The 24,547-nt window shown below is 45.5% G+C and overlaps 1 protein-coding gene across 2 annotated transcripts; it reads left to right on the forward strand.

Annotated features, from left to right (window-relative positions):
- The first annotated feature begins 2,769 nt into the window (after nt 1-2,769).
- On the forward strand, nt 2,770-24,547 carry RLIM (ring finger protein, LIM domain interacting). Of its 2 annotated transcripts, XM_060249207.1 has the most exons (5): nt 2,770-2,883; nt 9,505-9,611; nt 17,438-17,627; nt 19,779-19,862; nt 22,351-24,547. In XM_060249207.1, exons 3-5 carry the CDS (start codon nt 17,459-17,461, stop codon nt 23,880-23,882), a joined length of 1,785 nt encoding a protein of 594 aa, XP_060105190.1. In that variant the 5' UTR covers nt 2,770-2,883; nt 9,505-9,611; nt 17,438-17,458; the 3' UTR covers nt 23,883-24,547. The 2 variants fall into 2 exon arrangements, with proteins under 2 accessions (XP_060105190.1, XP_060105189.1); XM_060249206.1 differs by lacking the exon at nt 9,505-9,611 and having other exon boundaries at nt 2,787-2,883; nt 17,437-17,627.

Consider the following 24,547-nt stretch of genomic DNA (forward strand, 5'->3'; position numbering starts at 1 on the left):
GTATTTTTACTCCTGTTGAGCTCAGTGGGACATTAGGGACTAACTGAGATGATCTTTACATGTTTTAGGCATCCAGGATGATCACAGGTATAAATTTAACAAACAAGTGATGGCCTTCACAGATGCCAAGATCTTGTAACTATCCATCATAGTAAGCAAATCAAAGTTATCCATAACGGATGTTATGTTGGAGGTTTCTAGTGTCTCAATTGTGTTTTAACCAATGTCCAAATCAGTGTGTGTTTGAGCAATTTTCTCAGCAAAGAACTTTGCAAGATCATAACTGCTACGCATTAGTTCCTGGGAACTTAAAGGCTCAATTGAATCCTCCCTTCCAGAGCAGCCATTTTCCTCAGGGAAATGGGCTGGGCTGAGTGCAAACAAGATGCCACAACACTAGCAGTAAAGAAGAATTTCTTTGCCACCATCACCATCTTTTTAGAAGAAGAAGAAGATATTGGATTTATATCCCACCCTCCACTCCGAAGAGTCTCAGAGCGGCTCACAATCTCCTTTACCTCCCCCCCCCCACAACAGACACCCTGTGAGGTGGGTGGGGCTGGAGAGGGCTCTCACAACAGCTGCCCTTTCAAGGACAACCTCTGCCAGAGCTATGGCTGAGGCCATTCCAGCAGCTGCAAGTCGAGGAGTGGAGAATCAAACCCGGTTCTCCCAGATAAGAGTCCACACACTTAACCACTACACCAAACTGGTTCTCTTTTATTTATTTACTTAATTTCTGTCTTCAGTTTCTAACCCCCCCCCCCCTCCCAAGTATCCCTGTTGGCAGGGCTAATGAGTAAACAGTGTGCATGGGGAAGCTTTCCATTGCATCGCTAGGGCAGCCCAGCAGCAGGCTAGCCCCTCAGGCAGGCTGTGGTGAGACTCACCAGCACCACTCAAAAGGCATTTAGTGCCACTATGGAGGTAAAGAGGGCAATGTGCAAGTAAGTTGACCCTGACAAATGAGGCTGCTTCACACTTTGCATGGTCTTCAGGTATTTTGTCTCTTTAAAACATTATATGTATACACACACTATTCCCCATTGCTGAGGAAAAAGTGAAGCTACCTTTCCCTCTACTTGGTTGCCAATCTGCATGGGATGGAGAAAGTAGAGAAAGAAGTACTTTTCTCTCTTTCTCACAATACTGTAACTCATGGACTCTCAATGAAATTGCTGAGCAGTCAGGTTAAAACGTATAAAAGGAAGTCCTTCTTCACCCAAAGGGTGATTAACATGTGGAATTCACTGCCACAGGAGGTGGTGGCAGCTACAAGCATAGCCAACTTTAAGAGGGGATTGGATAAAAATATGGAGGTCCATCAGTGGCTATTAGCCACAGTATGTGTATATATATTATATATATGCACACATACACACACACATATATTGGCCACTGTGTGACACAGAGTGTTGGACTGGATGGGCCATTGGCCTGATCCAACATGGCTTCTCTTATGTTCGTAATCTCTGGGTGAACCTGACAATCTCTTGGATTTCCAACTGATCAGTTCCCCTGAGGAAAATGGCTGCTCTGGAAGGGAGGACTCCCCAGGCTCAACCATCCACCTGCAGGAATTTTTATATATGTTTATATATATGAAGCTGCCTTATACTGAATCTGACCCTCGGTCCATCAAAGTCAGTACTGTCTACTCAGACTGGCAGCGGCTCTCCAGCTGAGGTTTTTCATGCCTACTTGCCTGGACCCTTTTTAGTTGGAGTTGCCAGGGATTGAACCTGGGACCTTCTGCTTACCAAGCAGATGCTCCACCACTGAGCCACCGTCCCTCCCCAGCATATGAAGCTACCTTATACTGAATCCGACCCTTGGTCCATCCGTCAGTATTGTCTACTCAGACTGGCAGCGGCTCTCCAGGGTCTCAAGCTGAGGTTTTTCACACCTATTTGCCTGGACCCTTTTTAGTTGGAGATGCCAGGGATTGAACCTGGGACCTTCTGCTTCCCAAGCAGATGCTCTACCACTGAGCCACCGTCCCTCTGACCATTTCTAGGGCTGCCACCTCCAGGTAAGGAAACTCCGGGCGATGCGGGGGGGGGGGGAGGGAGGGGTGTCAGCATGGCACAGTGCCATAGAGTCCAAGCAGTCATTTCCTCCTTCCCGAAGTCTGGAGATCAGTAAATAACTCTTGGAGGTCTCCAGGACGCATGTTGAGGTTGGCAATCCTAGGCAATCTCAACGTGGAGCTGCCAGCCTTTGGTTTGGCTCCTGTTGATGTAGAGTTTGGATTTCCTCTCCTGCTTTGGACAGTGGACTCAATGGCATCCGGACCGTGCTGAGGTGCCTCCCCTCCGCAAAACCTCCAGGTGTTTTCCGCCACGGGCGACTCTACCCGTCCCTGACTTCGCGGTGCTCAAAATGGTTGGTGAGGAGCCCAGACGAGCCAGGGGGCGGGGGCGCAGGACAGCCGCTCTAGCTCCCCTTGACTCGATCCGCCCAACTCTATGGTGGGGTCAAGCCGAACGGTTCGGGCGGAGCTCTTTGCGGACGTCACCCCGCCGAGCTGGGCATGCGCGCCGGGAAGTCCCGCCTCCTCGTCTCCTTACTTCCGCTGTTGCGCGCGCCGCCGACGGGCGCCCCCCGCTCTCCTCCCTCCCCACCCTTCACATTCCCAGCATTTCCGGCTCCCAAGTTCCTTAGTAACAATGGAGTATAAAATGGCCGCCTGAGAGAGCGGAGGGAGGGCGGGAGGGAGAGAGACGTCGCCGGCCGTTGGGCTCGGGCGGAAGGGAGGCGGAGGCGGGCAGAGCGGAGGCCGCAGGAAGGAAGGAAGGACGTGACGAAGCGGCGAGGCAGGCCGGGGCGCGCGCGAGGGAGGGAGCGGCGGACGGAGACCCCGGAAGGGCGGCCGAGGCGGAGGTGAGTGGCCGGGGCTTGGCGGCAGCAGCCTGCCCTCGAGTGGAGCCGCCTGCTCGGCGGGGCCTGGGCTCGATCGGGCGGGGGAGGCCGGCTGAGGCTGGGCCTGGCGGGCCGAAGCTCCACCTGCTGGTCCCGGGGCGGCCAAGAGGCAGCGCTGGGCCAGAGGCCGGGCAGGCCCAAGAGACCGGTTCGGGGGGGGGGGGGGGGATCCTACCCGGATCGAATCTCCTCCGTGGCTCCCCCTGCTCAGTCCGAGGGTGGCTCTTCTCTCCGCAGAAAGATCCAGTTTCACCTTTCCTCCCCCCCCCCCCCCACGAATAAATGCATGTTTAGTACACATTTGTGGCAGGATTGCAGCAAAGGGGGAAAAATATCCCCCCCCTCGTTCCTCTTTGTATTTAGAATCCTAGAGTTGGAAGGGACCTCTAGGGTCATCTAGTCCAACCCCCCTGCACAATGCAGGAATCTCACAAACACCTCCCCCTGAATTCACAGAATCAGCATCGCTGTCAGATGGCCATCTAGCCTCTGTTTAAAAACCTCCAAGGAAGGAGAGCCCACCATCTCCTGAGGAAGCCTGTTCCACTGAGGAATCGCTCTTAACAGTCATAGAATCCTAGAGTTGGAAGGGACCTCTAGGGTCATCTAGTCTAACCCCCGTGTACAATGCAGGAATCTCACAAACACCTCCCCCTGAATTCACAGAATCAGCATCGCTGTCAGATGGCCATCTACCTCTGTTTAAAAACCTCCAAGGAAGGAGAGCCCACCATCTCCTGAGGAAGCCTGTTCCACTGAGGAATCACTCTGACTGTCAGGAAGTTCTTCCTAATAGAATCCTAGAGTTGGAAGGCACCTCCAGGGTCATCTAGTCCAACCCCCTGTACAATGCAGGAAACTCACAAACCCCTCCCCCTAAATTCACAGGATCTTCATTGCTGTCAGATGGCCATCTAGCCTCTGTTTAAAAACCTCCAAGGAAGGAGAGCCCACCACCTCCCGAGGAAGCCTGTTCCACTGAGGAATTGCTCTAATGGTCAGGAAGTTCTTCCTAATAGAACCATAGAGTTGGAAGGGACCTCTAGGGTCATATAGTCCAACCCCCTGCACAATGCAGGAAACTCACAAACACCCCAGTATTTCCAGGGGATCTGTGTTGGTCAAATGAGGACTGCCGTTTTTAAATCCAATGAATGCATTTGACTTCATAGGGCTTACATTTTCATGGCTCCTTCTGAAATATCTGCTTGGGGGGGGGGGTGTTTCTTTGTGAGGCAGAGGCATGACATCTGTAGCGAGAGCAGTTCCAGGTAGGAAGCCTTTCAGAGAGGAAATATGCTGTTGTTAATTTAGCCCTACTGTTCCTAGAACACCCGCTGTGGGTGTGTTAACTTGTTTGAACTTGCAGTTTTTATGAAATTTCATATATGGATGGAAGGTGTGATGAGTTTACTGATCTTGTTTTCTTTTTTTTAAAAAAATTGAACTATTGGCAGTGTTTGCTGTATTCAGAATACAGGTGATTAATGAAATACAAATAAGTTGGAATGCTCCTTGTCACAGTAGAGGTGTTGAGAACCATTTAGGGACTTCTCTTTTACTGGCTAATTCTTACATAGTGGTGTGATCAGATGTGTGTTCTGATGGATGTGATGATGATATTGAATTCCCACATAAGCTCAGGTACTTTTAGTAAGTCAGCTAATACTTCACACTATTATAGTATGCTTTGTTTTACAGAATAGCACAGCCAAAAAAGGCAAGTTTCTAGACCAGGGGTGTCAAACATGAGACCCAGGGGCCGAATCAGGCTTCCAGAGGATTCCCATCAGCCCCCCAACCAGCTGACTGTCATCTGCTTCCTCTCTCTCTCTTGCTTCCTTTTGCACAAGAGCTTGCTTTGCAAGGCTTGCTCAATCAAACAGGAGCTACAGAGCAAAACCTCTATTTTCTCCATTGGCTGAGGCTCCTCCCTTGGGAAGGAAGGGGGAAAGGCAGAGATTGCTTTGCCAAGCTCTCTCAATCACACAGGAGAGCTACTGAGCCAAGTCTCTCTTTCCTTCTATTGGCTGAGGCTCTCCCCCCAGGCCCCTGGGAAAGGAAAGAAAGAGCCAGAGCTTCCTTTGCCCAGTTCTCTGGATCCCATGGAAGAGATACAAAGAAAGCACCTTAAGACCAATGAGTACTAATGCTTTAAGCATGCTTTAAGTTTTTCTTAAACTTTAATTGTGTATATCTATGTTCTTCATAAAGATTTTATGTCTGCTATCTTAAATAGGTACACACCTGGCCTGGCCTGAAATGGCCCGTCCCAACCGACATGGCTTGGCCCAACAAAGTCTCATTTATGTCAGATCTGGCCCTCATAACAAATAAGTTCGACACCCGTGTTCTAGGCCCTGGTCCAGGTTGGCATGGATGGGCATATATAGTTGTTGTAGGAGAAAGTCTAAAGCAGGAAGATATGTGGAATTGCCTGGTAAAAGGGTACCATCCAGTATTCAGGGGGATGGTAGAACTGGGGTGCCTAGAAGAGCAGTGATAAAAAATAGATTTACTTAAAAGGTGTCTTTCTTAGAAAAGGAAGAGCCATTCTAAAAACTCTTATTCTTGCAAAATGATTACTGACATAAATATTTTTTTTATTTTGCACCTAATTTCATGTGCTTGTCCCATAGTTCTTTGCTTAGTAACTGTCAAGCTTTATTTCCCAACTGCTGGCCTCTTTAAGATGTTGGCATGTCTCACTTCCTGCCAAGCTTAGAAAAATCTGGCATCAAGTATGCCAACATTTAAATTGGTGTAAACTGACTATAGGAACAATTAAAGCAATTAAAGGAACCCGTTTATGTGATTGGGATGCTGGGGTTGTATGAGAATTTATCTCTTAATTTGTATCCTCGCAATATTGTATGTTTTACTTTAAGATGCAAAACTGTCTTAAAGTAAGACCATGACAAATCTAAGACACTTCTAGATATATAAAGAATTATTGGGAAGAAATGAGGCATTCCCTTTTAGAAACACTTTTAACACATGACTGAAGAAGATGGATATGTTACTTTTATGTTTAAGTAGTTAAACACAAAGCTATCCAGTTGGTTTTATGAAGGCATTCTGAGTAGATTGAAGTAGCTGTAGGCTATATGTGATGAGCTGTGTAAGTCAGGCCTAGCGCACTATTCTGAACATGACTGGTGGCTGTCCATGGTTTTAGACAAGGAAAGATCATTCTTGATAGCAGCTGCCCAAGGTCTAGGTCAGTGGTGTCAAACATGCGGCCCATGGGCCGGATCAGCCCCACAGAGGGCTCCAATCAGGCCCTCCAGCAACTGGGTGTCATCTGCATCATTTTCCCTTGCCTGCTTTTTTCAGTCGCCATTTTGTGTTTCTCCCCCGACAGGCCAGAGTGGCAAAGCAGCCTTTCCCTCTCCCCAAAGGGAGGAGGGAGGAGCAGCCTCAGCCTATGAGGGAACTTGGCTCTATAACTCCGCTGGGTGATTAAGTTTGCCAGGCTCAATTAATCACTCTGCAGAGCTACTGAGACAAGCCTCCCCCTCCACCTGCCCTGGAGAAGGAAAGAAAGAGCCAGAGCTTCCTTTGCCAGTCCCCACCATCGGGAGAGCTGCAAAGAGTGCTTTTAAGACTAGCAATGTTTTAGTGAAGGTATGAACATTTTGCCTTGCGACAGAGAGAGAGAGAGAGTTTTGTTGGGCTTGTTATGGTTGTAACTGGGTTCCCCTCCTCTTTTTCACTGTACTCACGCCCTCCCATCTTTCTCAAAAGGAAAACATGTGAACTGTTTAGAAGAGAAATATCAGCATTAGGCTGAGAGTGTGTTCCACCCCAGGTTTACCCAGCAAATTTTCCTTATTTTTTTCTTTCACATTTTCCTTTGATTGGGGGTCTTGAATTTAGACTTCCCAGATAGTAGGCTGACACAGACCACTGTACAGGGCTGTCTCTCTGTTCTTGTAGTTGTTTTTTTTTAGGGGGGGGGGAGTTGTATTTTTTTTTAGTTGTAGTCATTTTTCTGGGGAAAATTATAGTTTTGTAGACAAGCACATAGCCCTCAGTCTGTGCCATAGTGCCTTCACATGTTCTTGACTAGCCCTTGAAGCAACTTCTGTACAAAAGCTCACAATGCCCAGCTGCTTCATGTTCCTCTGGGTCCTAGGCTCAAAGCATTGACCATGAAATGTCTGTAATGAATGTCAATGAATCAAAAGTAGGTTTGCAACTGACAGATGTGCACACCTGAACAGCACCTATTCAAGCCTGGTACAGCACAGACATTGCCTGCAGTTTTTGATGCAATAATTCATAGCAAGAGGCGACATTTATTAGAGGCTGTAAAACAAAATATTGCAAGCGGGCTAATATTTTAAGCGTGTTTTATTTTAAGTTTTAAAAAATCTTTTAATTGTGTGTCTGTGCCCTTTGTAAAGTTTATATGTCCGCTACCTGGCATTACATTTTATGAGACACACAGCTCGCCCTGACAAGGTCTCATTTATGTCAAATCCGGCCCTCATAACAAATGAGTTTGACACCTCTGGTCTAGGTATCAAAGCTGAGTAGTGAAGCACATGATTTGCTTGTAAGAAGTTCATGGGTCAGTCACTGACAGCTCCAGTTAGAGATGCCAGTGATTCAACAAGGGACTTCCCGAACGTAAAGAGTTTGCCTCGTCGCTCAGGCTTAGTTAAGGCCACCCAGAGTTAGAAACCATCCTTCTAAACCAGAGTTAGAAACCATCCTTAGTTTTAATAAACAAAATTTGTCATGGTCAAGCTTGGACAGTCATGGCCTGTTCCTAATTTCATAACCCTAGCCAAGTAAGAAAATGGCAACATTTCATGTTGTATCAAGTCTGAAAGCCAGTGGAAGTGGCAGTCACAGGAGGAGAAAGTAGCAGCAGCAGCAGCAAGGGAAGACTGTGAAAGGGAGAGGGTGTAAAATATAGGGGTCAGCCTGTGGGTGAGCTGTAAACGCACCTTCCATTATTGATGGTACTGTATTAAAAGTACCAAAACTACAGATCAGAACATTCCTTTCTGAAGGATGTTTATAGGAACTGGTTGTATAGTCAAACACCTTGATAATAAAAGCTGTAAGACTTTCTTAACAGGCATTGAAAATAAAAGGCTTTTTAAATTTAAATTCTACATACTGTCAGTCTATAACTATTCTTAAGTGGAAGTTCTATTCTTTGTAGCGTAGCGCTTGAATATTCCTTGGATCTTGTCCAAAGGTTTGCAAACTTTGGCTGCTTTTGGTATTTCTACTTCTGGATGTTTCCAAAATCTGGTGCAACCTTCCTGTTTGTTTTTTCTGCCTGTGTGACACACAAGTACTTGATACACACTGTGGGGAAAGGGGTTGGTGAAAAGTGCCCCTTAGTGGTGGGTATCCTGACTATCACCACTGATGACCTCATGAGCACAAGTGTGGACCCCTGCTATCCTCACTTTTCCGGGCTAGCTCCTGAGAATAACTTGGTTTTCCAATTTAAGTGGGTGGCCATGTTGGTTTGAATCAGCAGAACATAGGTTGAGATCAGTGGCACCTTTAAGACCCACAAATGTTTATTGTGGGCATAAGCTTTTGTGCACACACACACACTTCTTCTGATAGCACACTTCAGAGCATAAGCTTATAGCAAGCATAAGCTTATAGCAGAATAAAACTTTGTAGGTCTTAAAGATGCCACTGGATTCAAACTTTGTTTTGCTTTTTCAGTAAGAGTTCGTTGCTGACTTTCTACAGCGCAGCTTTCTTGTTGCTTTTGTCATGGACATCAGAGAAGCCCTGTTGTATCAGGCGAGTGGCCCATCCATTGCAACACTCTGTCACACAGTGGCCAAAAAATCAGGTGCCATCAGGAGGTCCACCAGTGGGTCCAGGACACTAGAGGTCCTCACACTGTTGCCCCCCCCCCCCCCAGCACCAAGAATGCAGAGCATCACTTGCCCCAGACAGAGTGTTCCATCTATACATTGTGGCTAATAGCCACTGATGGACCTCTGCTCCATATATTTATCCAATCCCCTTTTGAAACTATCTATGTTCATAGCCACTGCCGCCTCCTGTGGCAGTGAATTCCATGTGTCAATCATCCTTTGGATGAAGTACTTCCTTTTATCTGTTCTAACCCAACTGCTCAGCTATTTCATTGAGTGCCCATGTATTCTTGTATTGTGAGAGGGAGAAAAGTACTTCTTTCTCTACTTCCTTTATCTCATGCATAATCTTGGAAACCTCTATCATGTCACTCAATTGTTTCTCCAAACTAAACAGCCCCAAGCGCTTTAATCTTTCTTCATAGGGAAAATGCGCCAACCCTTTAATCATTCTAGTTGCCCTTTTCTGCACTTTTTCCAATGCTATATCTTTTTTGAAGTGTGGTGGCCAGAATTGTACCCAAAAATGAGGCTGCATCATCGATTTATACAGGGGCATTATGATACCGGCTGATTTGCTTTCAGTTCCATTCCTAATAATCCCTAGCATCTTATGTTTTAATGATCTTGTAGAACATTGGCTTTATTTCCAAGGAACTAGGTTTCTTTCATGAAATTCTTTCAGTAATGGAGTCTCATGCTATCTTTTCTCCAGTAGGCGAAGATTGGGGCACGGTACCAGTTTAAGAACACAACAGAAAAATTCAGTTGTTCTTACGAAGTGGTGCCCCGAACAAACTTGCTCCTCAAAAAATATTCCAGCAGGTATGCAGAACATCTCACAACATATTTCTGTTTTGTATATTCTTGCAACTTCTACACTGTATTGGAGATGGGCTTGCAGAACTGAGACTCCCAAGGACTTTATCTCACTTGATTGTGACCTCAGTAAAATGTTTTGTTTCCCCGTAGGAGCATTTTTCTATTAAAATGCCTTTCCACATTTATTTTTTCTAAATCGATTGTCATTTTTTATAAAATAGTTGTAGGATACGGTACAACTAACAGCTTAAGGTAATTTATTGGGGACATTCAGACGCCAAGACAGACTGCAGCTTGTTTAAACTGTGGTTTTGATAAGTAGATCACAGCTGGTGAGATTGAAACAAACCTTAGTCTATCTGCCTCCTTTGCTGCAGTCAGGCAGAATCCCCAGCTGTTGTCTTGGGCCCCCTTGTACCTCCATCTCCTGGAAGAGCATTGCTAAGTCATCAGCCTGCTTGCCATTGGCCAGCCATAATTCACGGGCAGGAGGAAAAAGCCAAGCCTAGAACAAGCTGTGATACCTTTGGGTTGCTTTTGGCTAAGCTGGTCTGGGCATCAGTTCCCTGACTCCTCAGTCCACCTGCTTCTTAAGATCCAGTTTGCATCAATCCTCCCGGTTTTCTATCAATAAAGTATTTCTTCTTGGATATTAATGGGGAGCTGTTTCTTGCAAGCTTCGTGTGTTCATGATGCAGGTTTTGTTTTGGAATTAGCAGGAGCCATGATAGGCTCATGTTCCAAGTTCACAATGTAGCTTCTGTATAGTATTTTCTAACAGGTAATGCCACCTGCGTCTCCTTTATGTCGGGGTGCGTCTTTTTCCTCAGCCCCTACCCAACATGAATCATGAACCTTGACTGCCAAGGCCTCCCTTCATGTACCCCCATTTTTAAAAAGCGCAATACAATTTTATGCCCTGCCACATCTTTCCTTCATTGGTGACAGTAAAAAAAACTCAGAAAGATTATGAAGGAGGACTGCAGAAATGGAGTGCTAATCAAAGAATAAGCAGCAAGTGTAGAGATCTCGGGTGTCATTAAGAAAGAACTACAAAAGGAGTACTGTAGACATCTTGTATTTTTGTACAATTCAGCTGCAATCCTGGTGTGCATAGCAGGAGGCTGTTGAATCTGGAGTCTTTGGGAGCCCTTACTCATTTGTAATGGTTCCCGTCATCACTTAACAGCTGGCAGCTGGTCCTCCCTGAGAATATAGGAAGGGGCCTCCAGGTTCTGGTGGTCTGCAGTGTGCTGCTGGCTTGCCCTCTTGAGAAGGTTCTTGACCAACAAGACACACTCCGCAGTCTCTCAGCTGTTGAGGAGTCTGCCCCTGTGGTGTCATCTAGGTCCAAGTGTGTGTGTTCTGCGCTCCTGTGGTTTTCTGTTGGTTATCTCCCTAATCGTCCTTTCATACATACGATAGTGTTTTTAGATTATCTCAGCAGCTGTATAAGGAGCCCAGAAAATGGTCTTTTGCATGGCTGCATATTTGGGATAGGGGATTCTTTCCCAAGATAACTTTGAGATGGGTTAAAAATTTGAGATTTATCTCTTAAGTTTCAAACTTAGCATTCCTGAATAAGGTAACTGAGATCAGTGATTGAACAGCTTCATGGTTTCCTGGATGAAAAAGTGACTTAACAGCTCCAGGGTTTCCTTTGGATCTGTTGGAGTCCAGCTTCTGCCCTGGCCATGGGACAGAGACAGTGGTGGTTGTCCTGGCAGATGACCTCAGTAGGCAGCTGGATTGAGGTGGGTTGACGCTGCTGCTATTATTAGATCTTACAGTAGCGCTCAACACAGTCGATTATGATTTTTTGACCCACCGCCTTGCTGATGTGGGTGTTTGTAGGGTGGCTCTTTTAATGGCTTACCTCATTTCCCTAGGGTTAAGGACATAGGGTGGCGCTAGAAGAGAATGTGTCCTCTACACGCTGCCTAATGTTAGTTTACTTATGTGTGGGGTCCCTCAGGGGGCACTTCTTTCCCTGATGTTTAACATTTACATGCTGCCTCCTTGTTGAGCTGGCACAGAGCTTCAGGCTTGGGTGTCACCAGTATGCTGATGACTCCCAGCTATATCTGCTACTGGATGGCCACCCAGATGCCACCCCACAAAATCTGACTGTGGGTTTGGAGGCCATGGTGGGATGGTTAAATAAGAGCAGGTTGAAACCATCTGACAAAGATGGAGGTTCTGTGACTGGGTGGGGGGTGGCTTCAGGGTTCAGATTGCCTGCTGTTGATGGGTGCCATTGGTACCAGTGCAGTCTGTCAGGAGCTTGGATGTGACTCTGGATGCCTCCTTGAATATGGAGACCCAGCTCACACATACAGCCAGACTGGCATATTTCCACTCATGTCAGGCTAGCAGCTCGCCCCTTTCCTGACTTGCCCTCACCTAGCCACAGTAATCATAGAATCATAGAGTTGGAAGGAACCTCTAGGGTCATCTAGTCTAACCCCCTGTACAATGCAGGAAACTCACAAATACCTCCCCCTAAATTCACAGGATCTTCATTGCTTCTCAGATGCCCATCTAGCCTCTGTTTAAAAACCTCCAAGGAAGGAGAGCCCACCACTTCCCAAAGAAGCCTGTTCCACTGAGGGACCGCTCTTCCTAATGTTGAGCTGGAAACTCTATTGATTTAATTTCAACCCATTGGTTCTGGTCCTACCTTCTGGGGCCACAGAAAACAATTCCACACCATCCTCTATATGACAGCCCTTCAAGTACTTGAAGATGGTGATCATATCACCTCTCAGCAACCTCCTCTCCAGGCTAAACATGCCCAGGTCCTTCAACCTTTCTTCATAGGACTTGGTCTCCAGACCCCTCACCATCTTTGTCGCCCTCCTCTGGTCCCAGCTTGTCTATATCCTTCTTAAAATGTGGTGCCCAAAATTGAACACAATACTCCAGGTGAGGTCTTACCAGAGCAGAGTAAAGCGATACCATCACTTCACGTGATCTGGACACTATTTCTGTTGATACAGCTTAACACTGCATTTGCCTTTTTAGCCGCCACATCACACAGTTGACTCATGTTCAGCATATGGTCCACTAAAACCCCAAGATCCTTTTCACACATACTACTGCTAAGACAAGTCTCCCCCATCCTATAGCCATGCATTGGATTTTTCCTACCAAAATGCAGAACTTTACATTTATCTCTGTTAAAGTTCATTTTATTGGTTTAGCCCAGTTTTCCAGTCTATCAGGGTGATCCTGGATCCTGTTTCTGTCTTCTACTGTATTTGCAACCCCTCCCAATTTAGTATCATCTGCAAATTTAATAAGCATTCCCTCTGTTCCTTCATCTAAATCATTGATAAAGATGTTGAACAAAACAGGTCCCAGGACAGGTCCTTGAGGCACTCCACTTGTCACGCCTCTCCAAGAGGATGAGAAACGGTTCACAAGCACTCTTGGGTGCGATCTGCCAACCAGTTACAGATCCACCTAACTGTAACAGGATCCAAACCATATTTTACCAACTTGTCAACAAGGATAGTAGTATGTGGAACCTTAAAAAGCCTTACTGAAATCAAGATGTCTACATCTATGTCTACAGCATTCCCCTGATCCAGCAAGGTAGTCACTTTCTCAAAAAAAAGAGATCAGGTTAGTCTGACATGACTTGTTCTTGAGAAACCCATGCTGGCTCTTAGTAATCACAGCCATCCTTTCTAAATGTTCCAGGACTGACTGTTTGATTATTTGTTCTAAAACATTTTCAGGTATAGACATCAAGCTGATGGGTCGGTAGTTGCCTGGATTCTCCTTTTTCTGCTTCTTGAAGATGTGGACAACATTCACCTGCCTCCAATCTTCCGGCACCTTTCCTGTTCTCCAAGAATTCTCAAAAATACTAGCAAGAGGCTCAGAAATTAGATCCACAAGGTCTTTTAGAACCCTTGGATGCAATTCATCTGGCCCTGAGGATTTAATTTCATTTGAAGAAACTAGGTGTTTATGTACTACCCCTATGCTGATCCTAGGTTGAAACTCCCTACCCTCATTATATGTTCTGTTTTTACCATGTTGAGCACCGTTTCCCTCAGAAGAGAAGATTGAGGAAAAGTAGGAATTGAGCAGTTCCTACCTCTCTTCATTACCTGTTACACTTTCACTTTCCTGCCCTGGCAATGGGCCTACCATGTTGTTGCTCTTTTTCTTACTCTGAACATAAGAAACGAACCCTTTTTTGTTGTTTTTAGCATCTTTGGCCAGCCTAAACGCATTCTGAGCTTTAGCTTTTCTAACTTTTTCTCTACAAGCTCTGGTGATGTGTTTATATTCATCCTTGGTTATAAGGCCCTCGTGCTAATTCCTAAAAGTCTTTTTTATTTTTCTCAAGTCTTTAGAGAGCTGTTTATGGAACCACCTTGGCTTCTTTAGGCTTTTTCCATTTTTTCTTCTATAGGAATCATCTGTGATTTCCCTTTCAGTATTTCTCTTTTAAGAAATTCCCACCCCTTTTGAACCCCATTCTTCCTAAGTATTTCTGACCATGGGATTTTACCCAGCATAGTTCTAAGTTTGTTGAAGTTTGCCTTTCTGAAGTCCAACCTATAAGTCTGACTAAGTATAGCTTTTCCCTTCCCTAAGACTGTAAATTCCAAAATCACATGGTCACTACTCCCCAGGGTGCCCACTGTTTCTACTTCTTCAATCAATTCTTCCTTGTTGGTGAGAATCAAGTCCAAGATAGCAGATCCCCTTGTTTCCTTCTTCAATTTCTGGAAAAGGAAGTTGTCAGCAAGACAAATCAGGAATCTATTTGACCTTTTATTTTTAGCGGAGTTGGACTTTCAACAGATGTCCAGGTAATTGAAATCTCCTATGATCACTGTGTCTCCCATGAACACGGTGGTGTCCCTTCTACTGGAGAACTTTGCAGTCTGTTGTAGGAGTATCTCATCCAAGTTCTCTGCCTGGCTTGGTGGTCTATATCAGACCCCACCATAATATCACTGTTATTTCTTATTCCTTTTATTTTCATCCAGAGACTCTCAACTGCGCTGCCATGCTCAGATTCACATATTTCCTTCACGTATACTGCTATGCCTCCGCCCTTTCTCATTTGCCTGTCCCTTTTAAATAAGTTGTACCCCTGAATCCTAATATTCCAGTTGTGAGTGTCATCCCACCAAGTTTCAGTAAGGCCTATTATGTCATAGTCTTCTTCCTGTATTAGGACTTCCAATTTCTCCTGTTTGTTTCCATCTAATGGTCACCTCCAGGCTAGACTACTGTAACTTGCTCTATTGTGGGCATAAGCTTTCTGTCCTTGAGAATGACCCAGAAGCTCCAGCTGATCCAGAATGCAGCATTGTGAATCCTGATGGGAAAGCCACGGATTGTGCATATTTGACCTGTGCTGCGCCAGTTGCACTGACTTTCGGTGGAGCACTGAGTCAAGTTCAAGGTTTTGGATTTGACCATCAAGGCCTTGAGCAGTCTGGGACCAATGTATATGTGGGACTGTCTCTTCCAGTACATCCTCAGGAGAGCACTATGCTCCTCAGATAACGACTTTCTGGTGATCCCCAGCCTTAGAGATATCTGGCTGTCCTTGACAGGGGCCTTTTTGGTCCTGGCCCCAACCTGGTGGAACTCTCTGCCAAATTACTTCAGGGCCCTGCAAGATCTTATGCAATTCCATAGTGCCTGTGTCACACTGGCAGGGGACCAGGAAGGGCCTTCTACTGGCTACCACCGCTCTGTTAAGGGACTGTCTGGGAGGGTCCAGAGCACACACACCCACCATTTTTCTTCTTAACAAAACACCTTCTATTTGTGACTGAAAAGACATGCAGTGTAACAAATGGAAGTTTATTGTAAGTGCTCAAAACAATAAGCAGTTTGTAAAAACTTTTAGTGCAACAATGAATATGAAAACAGTAAAGGTTGGTACAAAGAAATAAAAGCCCTGCTGTGACTAGCTATATGTTCGCTTCCTCTAATCTCATACACACTCACCACCCCTTGAGCAAAAGGAACCCTCCTGCTGCAGCCTGGCTCTAGAGAGAACACACTTCCCTTTCTAGCGGGCCTTTTATTTTGTCCTTCCAGGTACCACCCACCCCCCAGGCAGGTCTTCCCTCCAAAAATTGCCACCCAATCAGAGGGACCAAAGGAATGCTGGGAAATGTAGGCCCTGTTACCATTCTAGCATAGGCTTTCCTGGAGCCTGTAGGCTGCCCTAGGCCTTGGATAATGACAGCCTGCAAGGCCAGAGATGTTCCACCAGACTTTTATTTGAGGGCAGCAACAGTTTATTTCATGGCTGGCACCCTTCCCTTGCTCTCCGTCCCTTTAACTGCTCCAGTTCCTCTCTCCCACATCCTCAAGGCACCCACAGGTCAGAAATGGGAGGGAACTGCAAATGTAGCCACTTGATTTTAAATTAATATACTATATGTTTTCATCCTTGTTTTATGGTTTTATTGTCTTTATAACACTGTACATCGCCTCGCAACTGTTTGTTCAAATAATGCGGGGTTTTTTACACTACAGAAGTTTTCTAATCTTTTTTTTTTCTTCCTCCCAGATAGCAAAAAGATACATTTGTGAAGGTAGCTTAGGGTGCAGCAGCTTGTAACTCACATTGACCCGAGGGTGCTTGTTGGGCTGATTTTGCTGTTGGTGTGGTGTTCCTTTGCTCAGCAGGAGGATGGCAAGCTTGTTGTAGCATCCATGCTTAATTTCAGACTGCAATTTGTGGATGGTCACATCCTTTTAATTTTTTTCTTCAGATACTGTGTATCTGCTTGCAGAATTGGGTAGAGATATCTTGGAACCCTTTTCTCTGAGCTGCCTGGATAACCATTTGTACCCTGCTTTGTGGAGCTGGTTCTGGAGGTGGTCTTAGGTATTGTTATTCTGGGAATTGAAAAGAAAAGATGCTAGTGTTGTACATGGACCAGAGCTTGCCTCTTCTGATCTGAACTTGCCTCTTCTGACCTGCTAGAGGTTAGACTTGGAGAATGGAAGCTAAGGCACACTTTGCTGTTTTGGTAGGAAAATAAATGTGTTACATGTATCATAACTTTCCGTTTTTTCCATGGAAAACTGGGAAATAACTGTGTTCACTGACAGTTGCCCCAAGCCAGCCCATGCACCACAAGAGAGGAGTAATTGGAGTTATGTTGAGTATTAAAATGCCCTGCAGACACTTTGCATTTTAGAATCATAGAGTTGGAAGGGGCCATACAGACCATCTGATTCTAGTCCAACTCCCTGCTCCATGCAGGATCAGCCTAAAGCATCTCCAGCAAATAATCATCCAGCCACATTTTGATGGCTGCCAATGAATTTTCAGACATCTTTGCCATAATGTGATGCTTCCACCATTCGGAACATTAGCTGGTATTGTTTGCAGGCCTGGTTAGTGCAAACTCTGAAGTCTCTCTAGTGCGGCATTTCAGCTGCCCTGTTTTACATGTTGAAAATACAAGAGAATTGCCTGATGTTTTAATTTTATTACCTTTAGCCAAAAGACGGCAGGGCTAGGAGTGACACAGGACAATGCAGCCATACTTTCTGACCCCTAGGAACCTTATTAATGAAACTTCAGGAACCAGAAGAGTTGCTAATTGTTTCCTGCAGATTTTCAAGCAGGTATTTGTAACCACTGGGGCTAGAAACCTGATTTTGAAAAGCCAAAATCCTGAGGTTCTGGAGAATCGGAATGTTTCAAACTGTGCCGCATTCTATAACAAATATGCAGCCATGAAGGAAGCAACATTATATTTTGTGAAGCAGGGGGGGGGGGGACATGTATGGCTGCCAAAATAAATGGCCTTTCTTCTTTTTTGCAGATCTTTCCTTTTCTTATCAACATGGAAAATTCAGATTCCAACAGCAAAAGAACTGCTGATCAGTCTGAAGCTCAGCGTCGAAGTCAGCTGGACCGACTGGATCGGGAAGAAGCCTTCTATCACTTTGTAAATAATCTGAGTGAAGAAGATTACAGGCTAATGAGGGATAACAACTTGCTGGGTACCCCAGGTATGTTATTCTGCCCATCCAAGCGCGTTTAATTTTGTACTGGAAGGGACCTGAATTTTAATACTACTCTTAATTAAGGATGGACACAGAATATGAAAATGGTGGTTCATTTCATGATTCGTTGGGTTGCTCAGTTCATTGGTTCATGTTAATTTACATGGGTTTTTTTTTCCAGTGTCCTGGCCTGTTTCGTAGTTTGTTGATTTATTTGGTTCAGAAAAGTGTAGAATGCCCCTCCCCCAGTGGGCTAGAGACATCAGACTTGTGGCAAACTCTTCAACAGACTCTTCTCTATCTGCTCTCCCAAGTTTGGTGTGAATTGGATTATTTTTTGGCGGGGGGTGGAGGGGCAAGCTACAGCCTCCTCAAAGCAGGTGCCCCCAGTAAACTGCTCTCCTAGGAGTATGTCAAGGTGGGTAAAGAAAGGGAAGCTGCCCTGCAATTTCTGGTTGGGTTCACTCTACTCTTATAAGCTGTTAGGATTTTGGCTAGTTGGAAGGGTGTGTGTGTGTGAAAGTTACTTGAAGCAGCAGGGCAGCTTTCCTTGACCAAGAAACTGAACAGAAGTGGCAAGGAGCTTTGCTGTGGCTTCCTTAGCAATCACACCTCTCAGAACTTCCTCAGAGTGAAACTGACTAGAAGTGGCAGCCCAGCTTTCTCCAGCCACCTGCCACTTCTGGTCAGTTTCACTCTCAGGAAGCTCTGAGGGGAGCCAATCTGACCAGAAGCAGCAGGGTGTCTGGAAAAATGAACCAAACACGACCCAAACAACACACCAAGAAAAAAAGCTGTTTTTGTTTTCCTGTTCAAGTGCAACGGGATCAAACAAACCAATTCAGAACAAACCACAATTTGTGGTTCGTTTCATGCTCGTGTCTACTCTTAATTCAAAGCTTGACAGCTGAGGCTGAAGTGCACAGCTCCATGCTACAGAAGTTGCTCTTAATATGAACTATTTGTTTTTATTTCTTAAAAATATTCCTTATCACTGTTGGTTTTACTTTTCATGCACCTTTTTCACGTTGCTTTGGACTATTAATGCCTGTTGTAAGGGAAAAGTTTCAAGCTTAGACTTTTGCCTTTGTTCTCAGTTCCCACATTTTATGGTGGTGAGAACCTTGCAGAAATGCTGATTGATTTTTCCCCCCTCTTTACATTTTATACAAATTAATCACACTGCGTGAGTGTTTTATATCCATTAGTATTTTTTCTATTTAGTGTTGTGTAATATAGTCCAACTATCTGTTATTTTACCGACTACGTAGTGTCCCGTCCCCCCCCACAAGCTTTTTTATCATGACTAAAATTTGGACTTATTAACAACTAATTCTAAGTTGACACCCCTCCCACCCCCACCCCCCACCCCCCCGCTACTTTGTGCTGTAGCTTGCTGTCTTCTGGGGTAGTCGGAGAAACCAAGGGAGATCGCTTAGCTTCCTTTAGCTTTGCTGAGCCTATTTTGTCTCCTCAATTGTTAGTTGATATTATTCTGTTTCCTTGTTCTCTGCCCCTTTTCCTCAGTGTAGCTGCTGCCATGAACATTGTTCCTGATCTAATGTTGTCTTCAGTACTTCCATGTCTTTTCCTTAAGCTGTTGTAACTTATTGCAGTCTGGACTTCAGCACAGCTTTGATTCTCTGTTAGTATTATATTCTTTCCCCATTTAAGTGTGCCTTGTTCACATTCCTCTTGTAATGCTTGATTATCCCTTTGTTATAACAATATTTATTATCACGAATTTAATTGCCTGCCCCCCCTCCCCCCCATCCAGTTTAGTTCATTGACTTTTCTCAACCAATGTTCAGTGGCTGTGAACTCTCAGTTTTTCAGCTTGCTTACATTTTGTTGGGCCTCTCCATTCAACCCTGATGCTTCCTGAGGTAGGGTTATTTTCTCCCAGTCTTTTGCAGAGGTGACTTTAAAAACAAAATGCAGTTTTCCTGCAAATTCTCCATGACTGTCTCGTATTTATCATAATCAATATTGATAAAGTTCTACAGAACTAAACTAAATAACCTTCCAGTGCTTGTGTGTGCCCCAAGCCCAGTGTGGACATCTCTGCTTTGGTTCTGCCCTTGATGTCTCGGAACTGTCAGGTGGAAGCTTGGGTGTGTTGATACTTGGAACATTTCTTGCTAACTCTCTCCTCAGGTGAGATTACTGAAGAAGAGTTGCTAAGAAGGTTGCAGCACATTAAAGAGGGTCCCCCACAGCAAAGCAGTGAAGACAATAGAGGTATGTAATGTTCACTTTTTGTTAAGTCTGGATAGCAGGACACTATGAAATGTTGAAGCCAGGATGTGTGGTGTTAAAAAGGTGTCGCAGTAAGAAGTACAGGTCAGGTTCCAGTGTGCTGCTTAGCCATCAGTTGTAGTCTAATGCAGTTTCTATAGACCTTTCTGTTCTGTTCATGAACATACAAATAATGCTAATGACCATTCAGTGTTCTGCACTTCACTGCTTTATGGCCAGAGAGAAGCAGCTTGTACTCTTCCTCATTAGTACTTGCAGTCATAATAAACACATTAGGGTTTGTAGAATCTTTCGGGCTCAAGTGCCGTGTTCTACTGGAGAAAGTTTTCCTTCCAGACGTTTCGTTTTCAGCTGCGGAGAACATCCTCAGTGGCGTTGCAGCCGGAGCAGGCGCTCTGACCTTCTTGGCTGCTGTGCATTGAGTGGGGCCAGGGCTGCTGGAGAGCTGCTACAGACTATAAATTGCAGAAAGTCACAGAACAACCAGGACATTACACAGAACAATCAGCACAGTCAACAACCATCTTCCTTATCTTCACACCCCTTCCAACCCTCCCAGCAATTAACACAGAACAATGGTCACTTTCAACAGCCAGTTTCCTTATCACTACCCTTCCAGGAAGCCCCACCAAACAATGGGCACATCCACAAACCAATTGCCCTTTCATCACACCCCCTCCAGCCTATAAATAGCAGCTCTCCAGCAGCCCTGGCCCCACTCAATGCACAGCAGCCAAGAAGGTCAGAGCACCTGCTCCGGCTGCAACGCCACTGAGGATGTTCTCCGCAGCTGAGAACAAAACGTCTGGAAGGAAAACTTTCTCCAGTAGAACACGGCACTTGAGCCCGAAAGATTCTACAAACCCTAATGATGTTACCAGCCGTGAAAACCTGAAATCTTTGATAATAAACACAGTTAGGCAAATCCCACTGAATACATGCTGTTTTCAGTATGTGCCAGATGAGCACAAATCTGTGCGGGGTGTCGTTGAGTGACTTTTGTTTCATTTGTATTGTCTTGCCTGTGCATACGCTGCTCAGAGGGTGGAGACCCATAGACTGGCCCAAGGCAATGCTGGCACTCTTACACTTCTTCACATGTAGTGTCTCTGGGCCTGTTTTTAAATGAGACCCTGAACTTCTTTGGGTTCCTGCCTGCCTGGTGTTGAATTAAAATCCAGCTTCTGTGGCCCTTTCCTTTGAACTGGAATAAAGTTGTGTATAGTAGGATGCCGTTTGCATTGAACACAGATTGGTGAAATCAGGGCATGGTGATGTTGGATTAGGCAATGAGAGATATCTGAGAGAAACAGTTTTTGTCTTGCCCTTGCAGAATAAGAGCTACTTCTTGCACAGTTGTAGGAAATGGCCTACTCTTGTGAAATGCAAATTTTGGATTGGATGCCATTCCACTAGCAGAGGCACTTTCCTCTGTGGAAGGAGCCATCTCCTCACGTAATGGAAAGGGTCTACAGCAGTGGCGGGGGACCTTTTTTCTGCCAAGGGCCGCTTGGAAATATTTATAACATCATTGGCAGGCCATACAAAATTATCAACTTATGAAACAGTGCTCCGCCGAGGGAGAACAATTCAGACTGGCGAAATTAATGCAAATAATGGTTTTTCTATTTGAAGTCATGTGGGGAGAGCCGAGTTCAGCACACACGCACACCGACCTGCCGCTCTAGGCAAATGCCTAGGTTCAGGCATATCAGACCACATCCCCTAATATTAGCATATTAAGTCACACCATCTGAGATAATCACGTGCAAATTGAACTGGTGGTAGCTGGCTCCCACCCCCCACGCCTGCCAGCCCTCCCTTCAGCTGCTCCCAGCAGACCTTTAAAGGCACCCACATATCCCATCAGCACTCCTTCACAATGCCCATGAGTGGGGGGGGGGTTCAGCCCAGCAAGGCCCGAGGGCTAGACCAAGTGATCTCGAGGGCCATAAACGGCCATCAGGCCTGACGTTTCCCACCCCTGGTATACAGGCTCATGGGAGATTCAAGAGAGAAGTAATAGAGAAGATCCAAGGACTGGTACTAAGTCGGGATGCAGGTACTGTATGAAGTAGGCTGTTGCCTATTAATGCCCACTAGTTGACATGGCAGCTGTCTGCCAGTTTCAATTAATTGAGAGGTAATTGACTCCTCTGGCCTACAGGTGTGACCAATTTACCTGTTCAGCCATTTTTGATAACTGCTTTTCTACCCTGATTAATTTTGTGAGGCATAGTAAACTTATGGCCAGCAAAGTTTTATTCAGAATGTAAGCTTTTGTTCCTACAATGAAAGCTTACATTCTGAATAAAACTTGGTTGGTCTTAAAGTTGCAACTTGACCCTTGCTTTGTTCTACTGCTTCAGCTGCCCTTGTGTTAAAACTGTGATTTATAGAACTGTGTACGGAAATGTTTTACCCAAAATTGCCCAGTTTCCTAACTCTGGCAGTTGCTTTTGTCCTGCAGGTGCAGAATCCACAGAAGATGTGTCCAATGGCGATTCCATAATAGATTGGCTTAATTCAGTTCGACAGACTGGGAATACAACACGCAGTGGGCAGAGAGGAAACCAGTCTTGGAGGGCAGTGAGCCGGACTAACCCAAACAGTGGGGATTTCAGATTCAGTTTAGAAATAAACGTCAATCGTAATAACGGGAACCCAAACCCAGAAGCAGAGGGTGAACCGTCTGTAGAACCATCCGGAGGGGAGGATCTGGAAAATAACCAAAGTGACACTGAGACTCCAAGATCGGAATCTCCTCCTATTGTAAGGCAGTCCGGAGCAGAAATGAGTGCCCCTGAAGAGCTAAATGAAGAAACTTTTCCTCACAGGGGCCAGAGAAGATCAAGAAGCAGAAGTCCAGAGCAGCGGAGGACACGAGCTAGGACTGATAGAAGTAGGTCACCTCTGAATCCAGTGAATGAATCTCCTCGTAGGGTGAATCATAATACCTCATCACAGATACCTGACATCTCCCCAGCCGTCGAAGCTGAAGGAAGTTCTAGAACGAGACAGCACATGGTGATAAGACAGCATGCGGCCGCTGCTGAGGTGCCCAGCGAAAATGCAGTGCTGCTCTCAGCCCCAGAAGCAAGACCTGCTCCTCAGCCAACGAGTTCTGTAGAAACAAATGGCAGCGCAGAGGCGGCAGCCCCTGGACAGAGGCCTCCAACTATCGTCCTTGACTTACAAGTGAGACGAGTCCGGCCAGGAGAATACAGGCAGAGAGACAGTATAGCCAACCGAACTCGATCAAGGTCCCAGACCCCAAACAATACCGTCACTTACGAAAGTGAGCGTGGAGGGTTTAGACGTACGTTTTCACGCTCGGAAAGGGCAGGAGTGAGAACTTATGTCAGTACCATTCGGATTCCTATTCGCAGAATCTTGAACACGGGCTTGAGTGAAACGACCTCTGTGGCCATTCAGACCATGCTGAGGCAGATAATGACTGGCTTTGGGGAGCTGAGTTACTTCATGTACAGTGATAGCGATGCTGATCCTGGTGGTCCAGCACCAAATCCCAATGTAGACATGGCAGAGCCATCGAGTGGGAATAGTAGCTCCAGTAGTGAAGTCCCTGATCCTGGCTCAGCGGAGTCGTATGAAAGCAGCAACGAAGGGGGCTCCGTGGCTGGGGCTCGGCGGGAAGGGCGGAATGCCAGGGGATCGGTGACTTTTGAAGAAAGTGGGTCTCTGCCATTTCTTAGCCTGGCACAGTTTTTTCTGCTCAATGAAGAGGATGATGATCAACCGAGAGGCCTCACCAAAGAGCAAATTGACAACCTAGCCATGAGGAATTTTGGTGAAAGTGATGCCCTGAAAACCTGCAGCGTTTGCATCACTGAGTATACGGAGGGAAACAAGCTGCGGAAGCTTCCTTGTTCTCATGAATACCACGTGCATTGCATCGATCGCTGGCTGTCTGAGAACTCTACCTGTCCCATTTGTCGCAGAGCAGTCTTGGCTTCCAGTAACCGAGAGAGTGTCGTTTGAGCAAGGTGAGGGACTTTCAGCTGAGTACCAGGTGAGGTACTGGTGGGCACAGAAGCCACTTCCTATGGCCACTTTTTGTGTGGTGGTTATAAGTGTAAAAGCAAAGATCTTCTGTAACTAAATGGAATTTTAAAAAAAGAGAGTAATGGAACCTTTTTGATTAGGGTCCCCCAAATTATACTGGGTTTGTGTTAATTAGAAGAATTGCATTTGCCCAAAGACGCCTCCCTCTTGTACCTTCTCAGTTTTTTCAGTGCAAACAAGGTCCACATCTATCTTCTTTACCCCCACTGTGTAGTCACCATTGAAGACCTCGCCACTCTGCTCTTCCCCATGAAGAATATAACTGGAGCCATTCAGCTGCGTAGAGCCCATGCTTCATTGTGGATTTAAAACAAACAAAAAACTCAGCGATGTTTTCAGAACAATGAAATTGCACCCCCGCCAGCATAATTTTAGTTCCTTTCTTGTATAGGCTATTGAATATGTCAGTGTAAATAACACTAATGTTAGCCCCTCTCCCACTTGTACAGCTGTCTTAAGCCCAACACTATGGTATGCCATAGAATGAGCTGATAGTTTAATGGGGATATTTATCTTGCTGTGGAAATATATTAATTGATTGCTTATGCTTGTTTAAATAAACTTTTGTTTTAAAAACTGTA

Source organism: Heteronotia binoei, chromosome 11, assembly GCF_032191835.1.
Source record: "Heteronotia binoei isolate CCM8104 ecotype False Entrance Well chromosome 11, APGP_CSIRO_Hbin_v1, whole genome shotgun sequence".
NCBI lineage: Eukaryota > Metazoa > Chordata > Lepidosauria > Squamata > Gekkonidae > Heteronotia > Heteronotia binoei.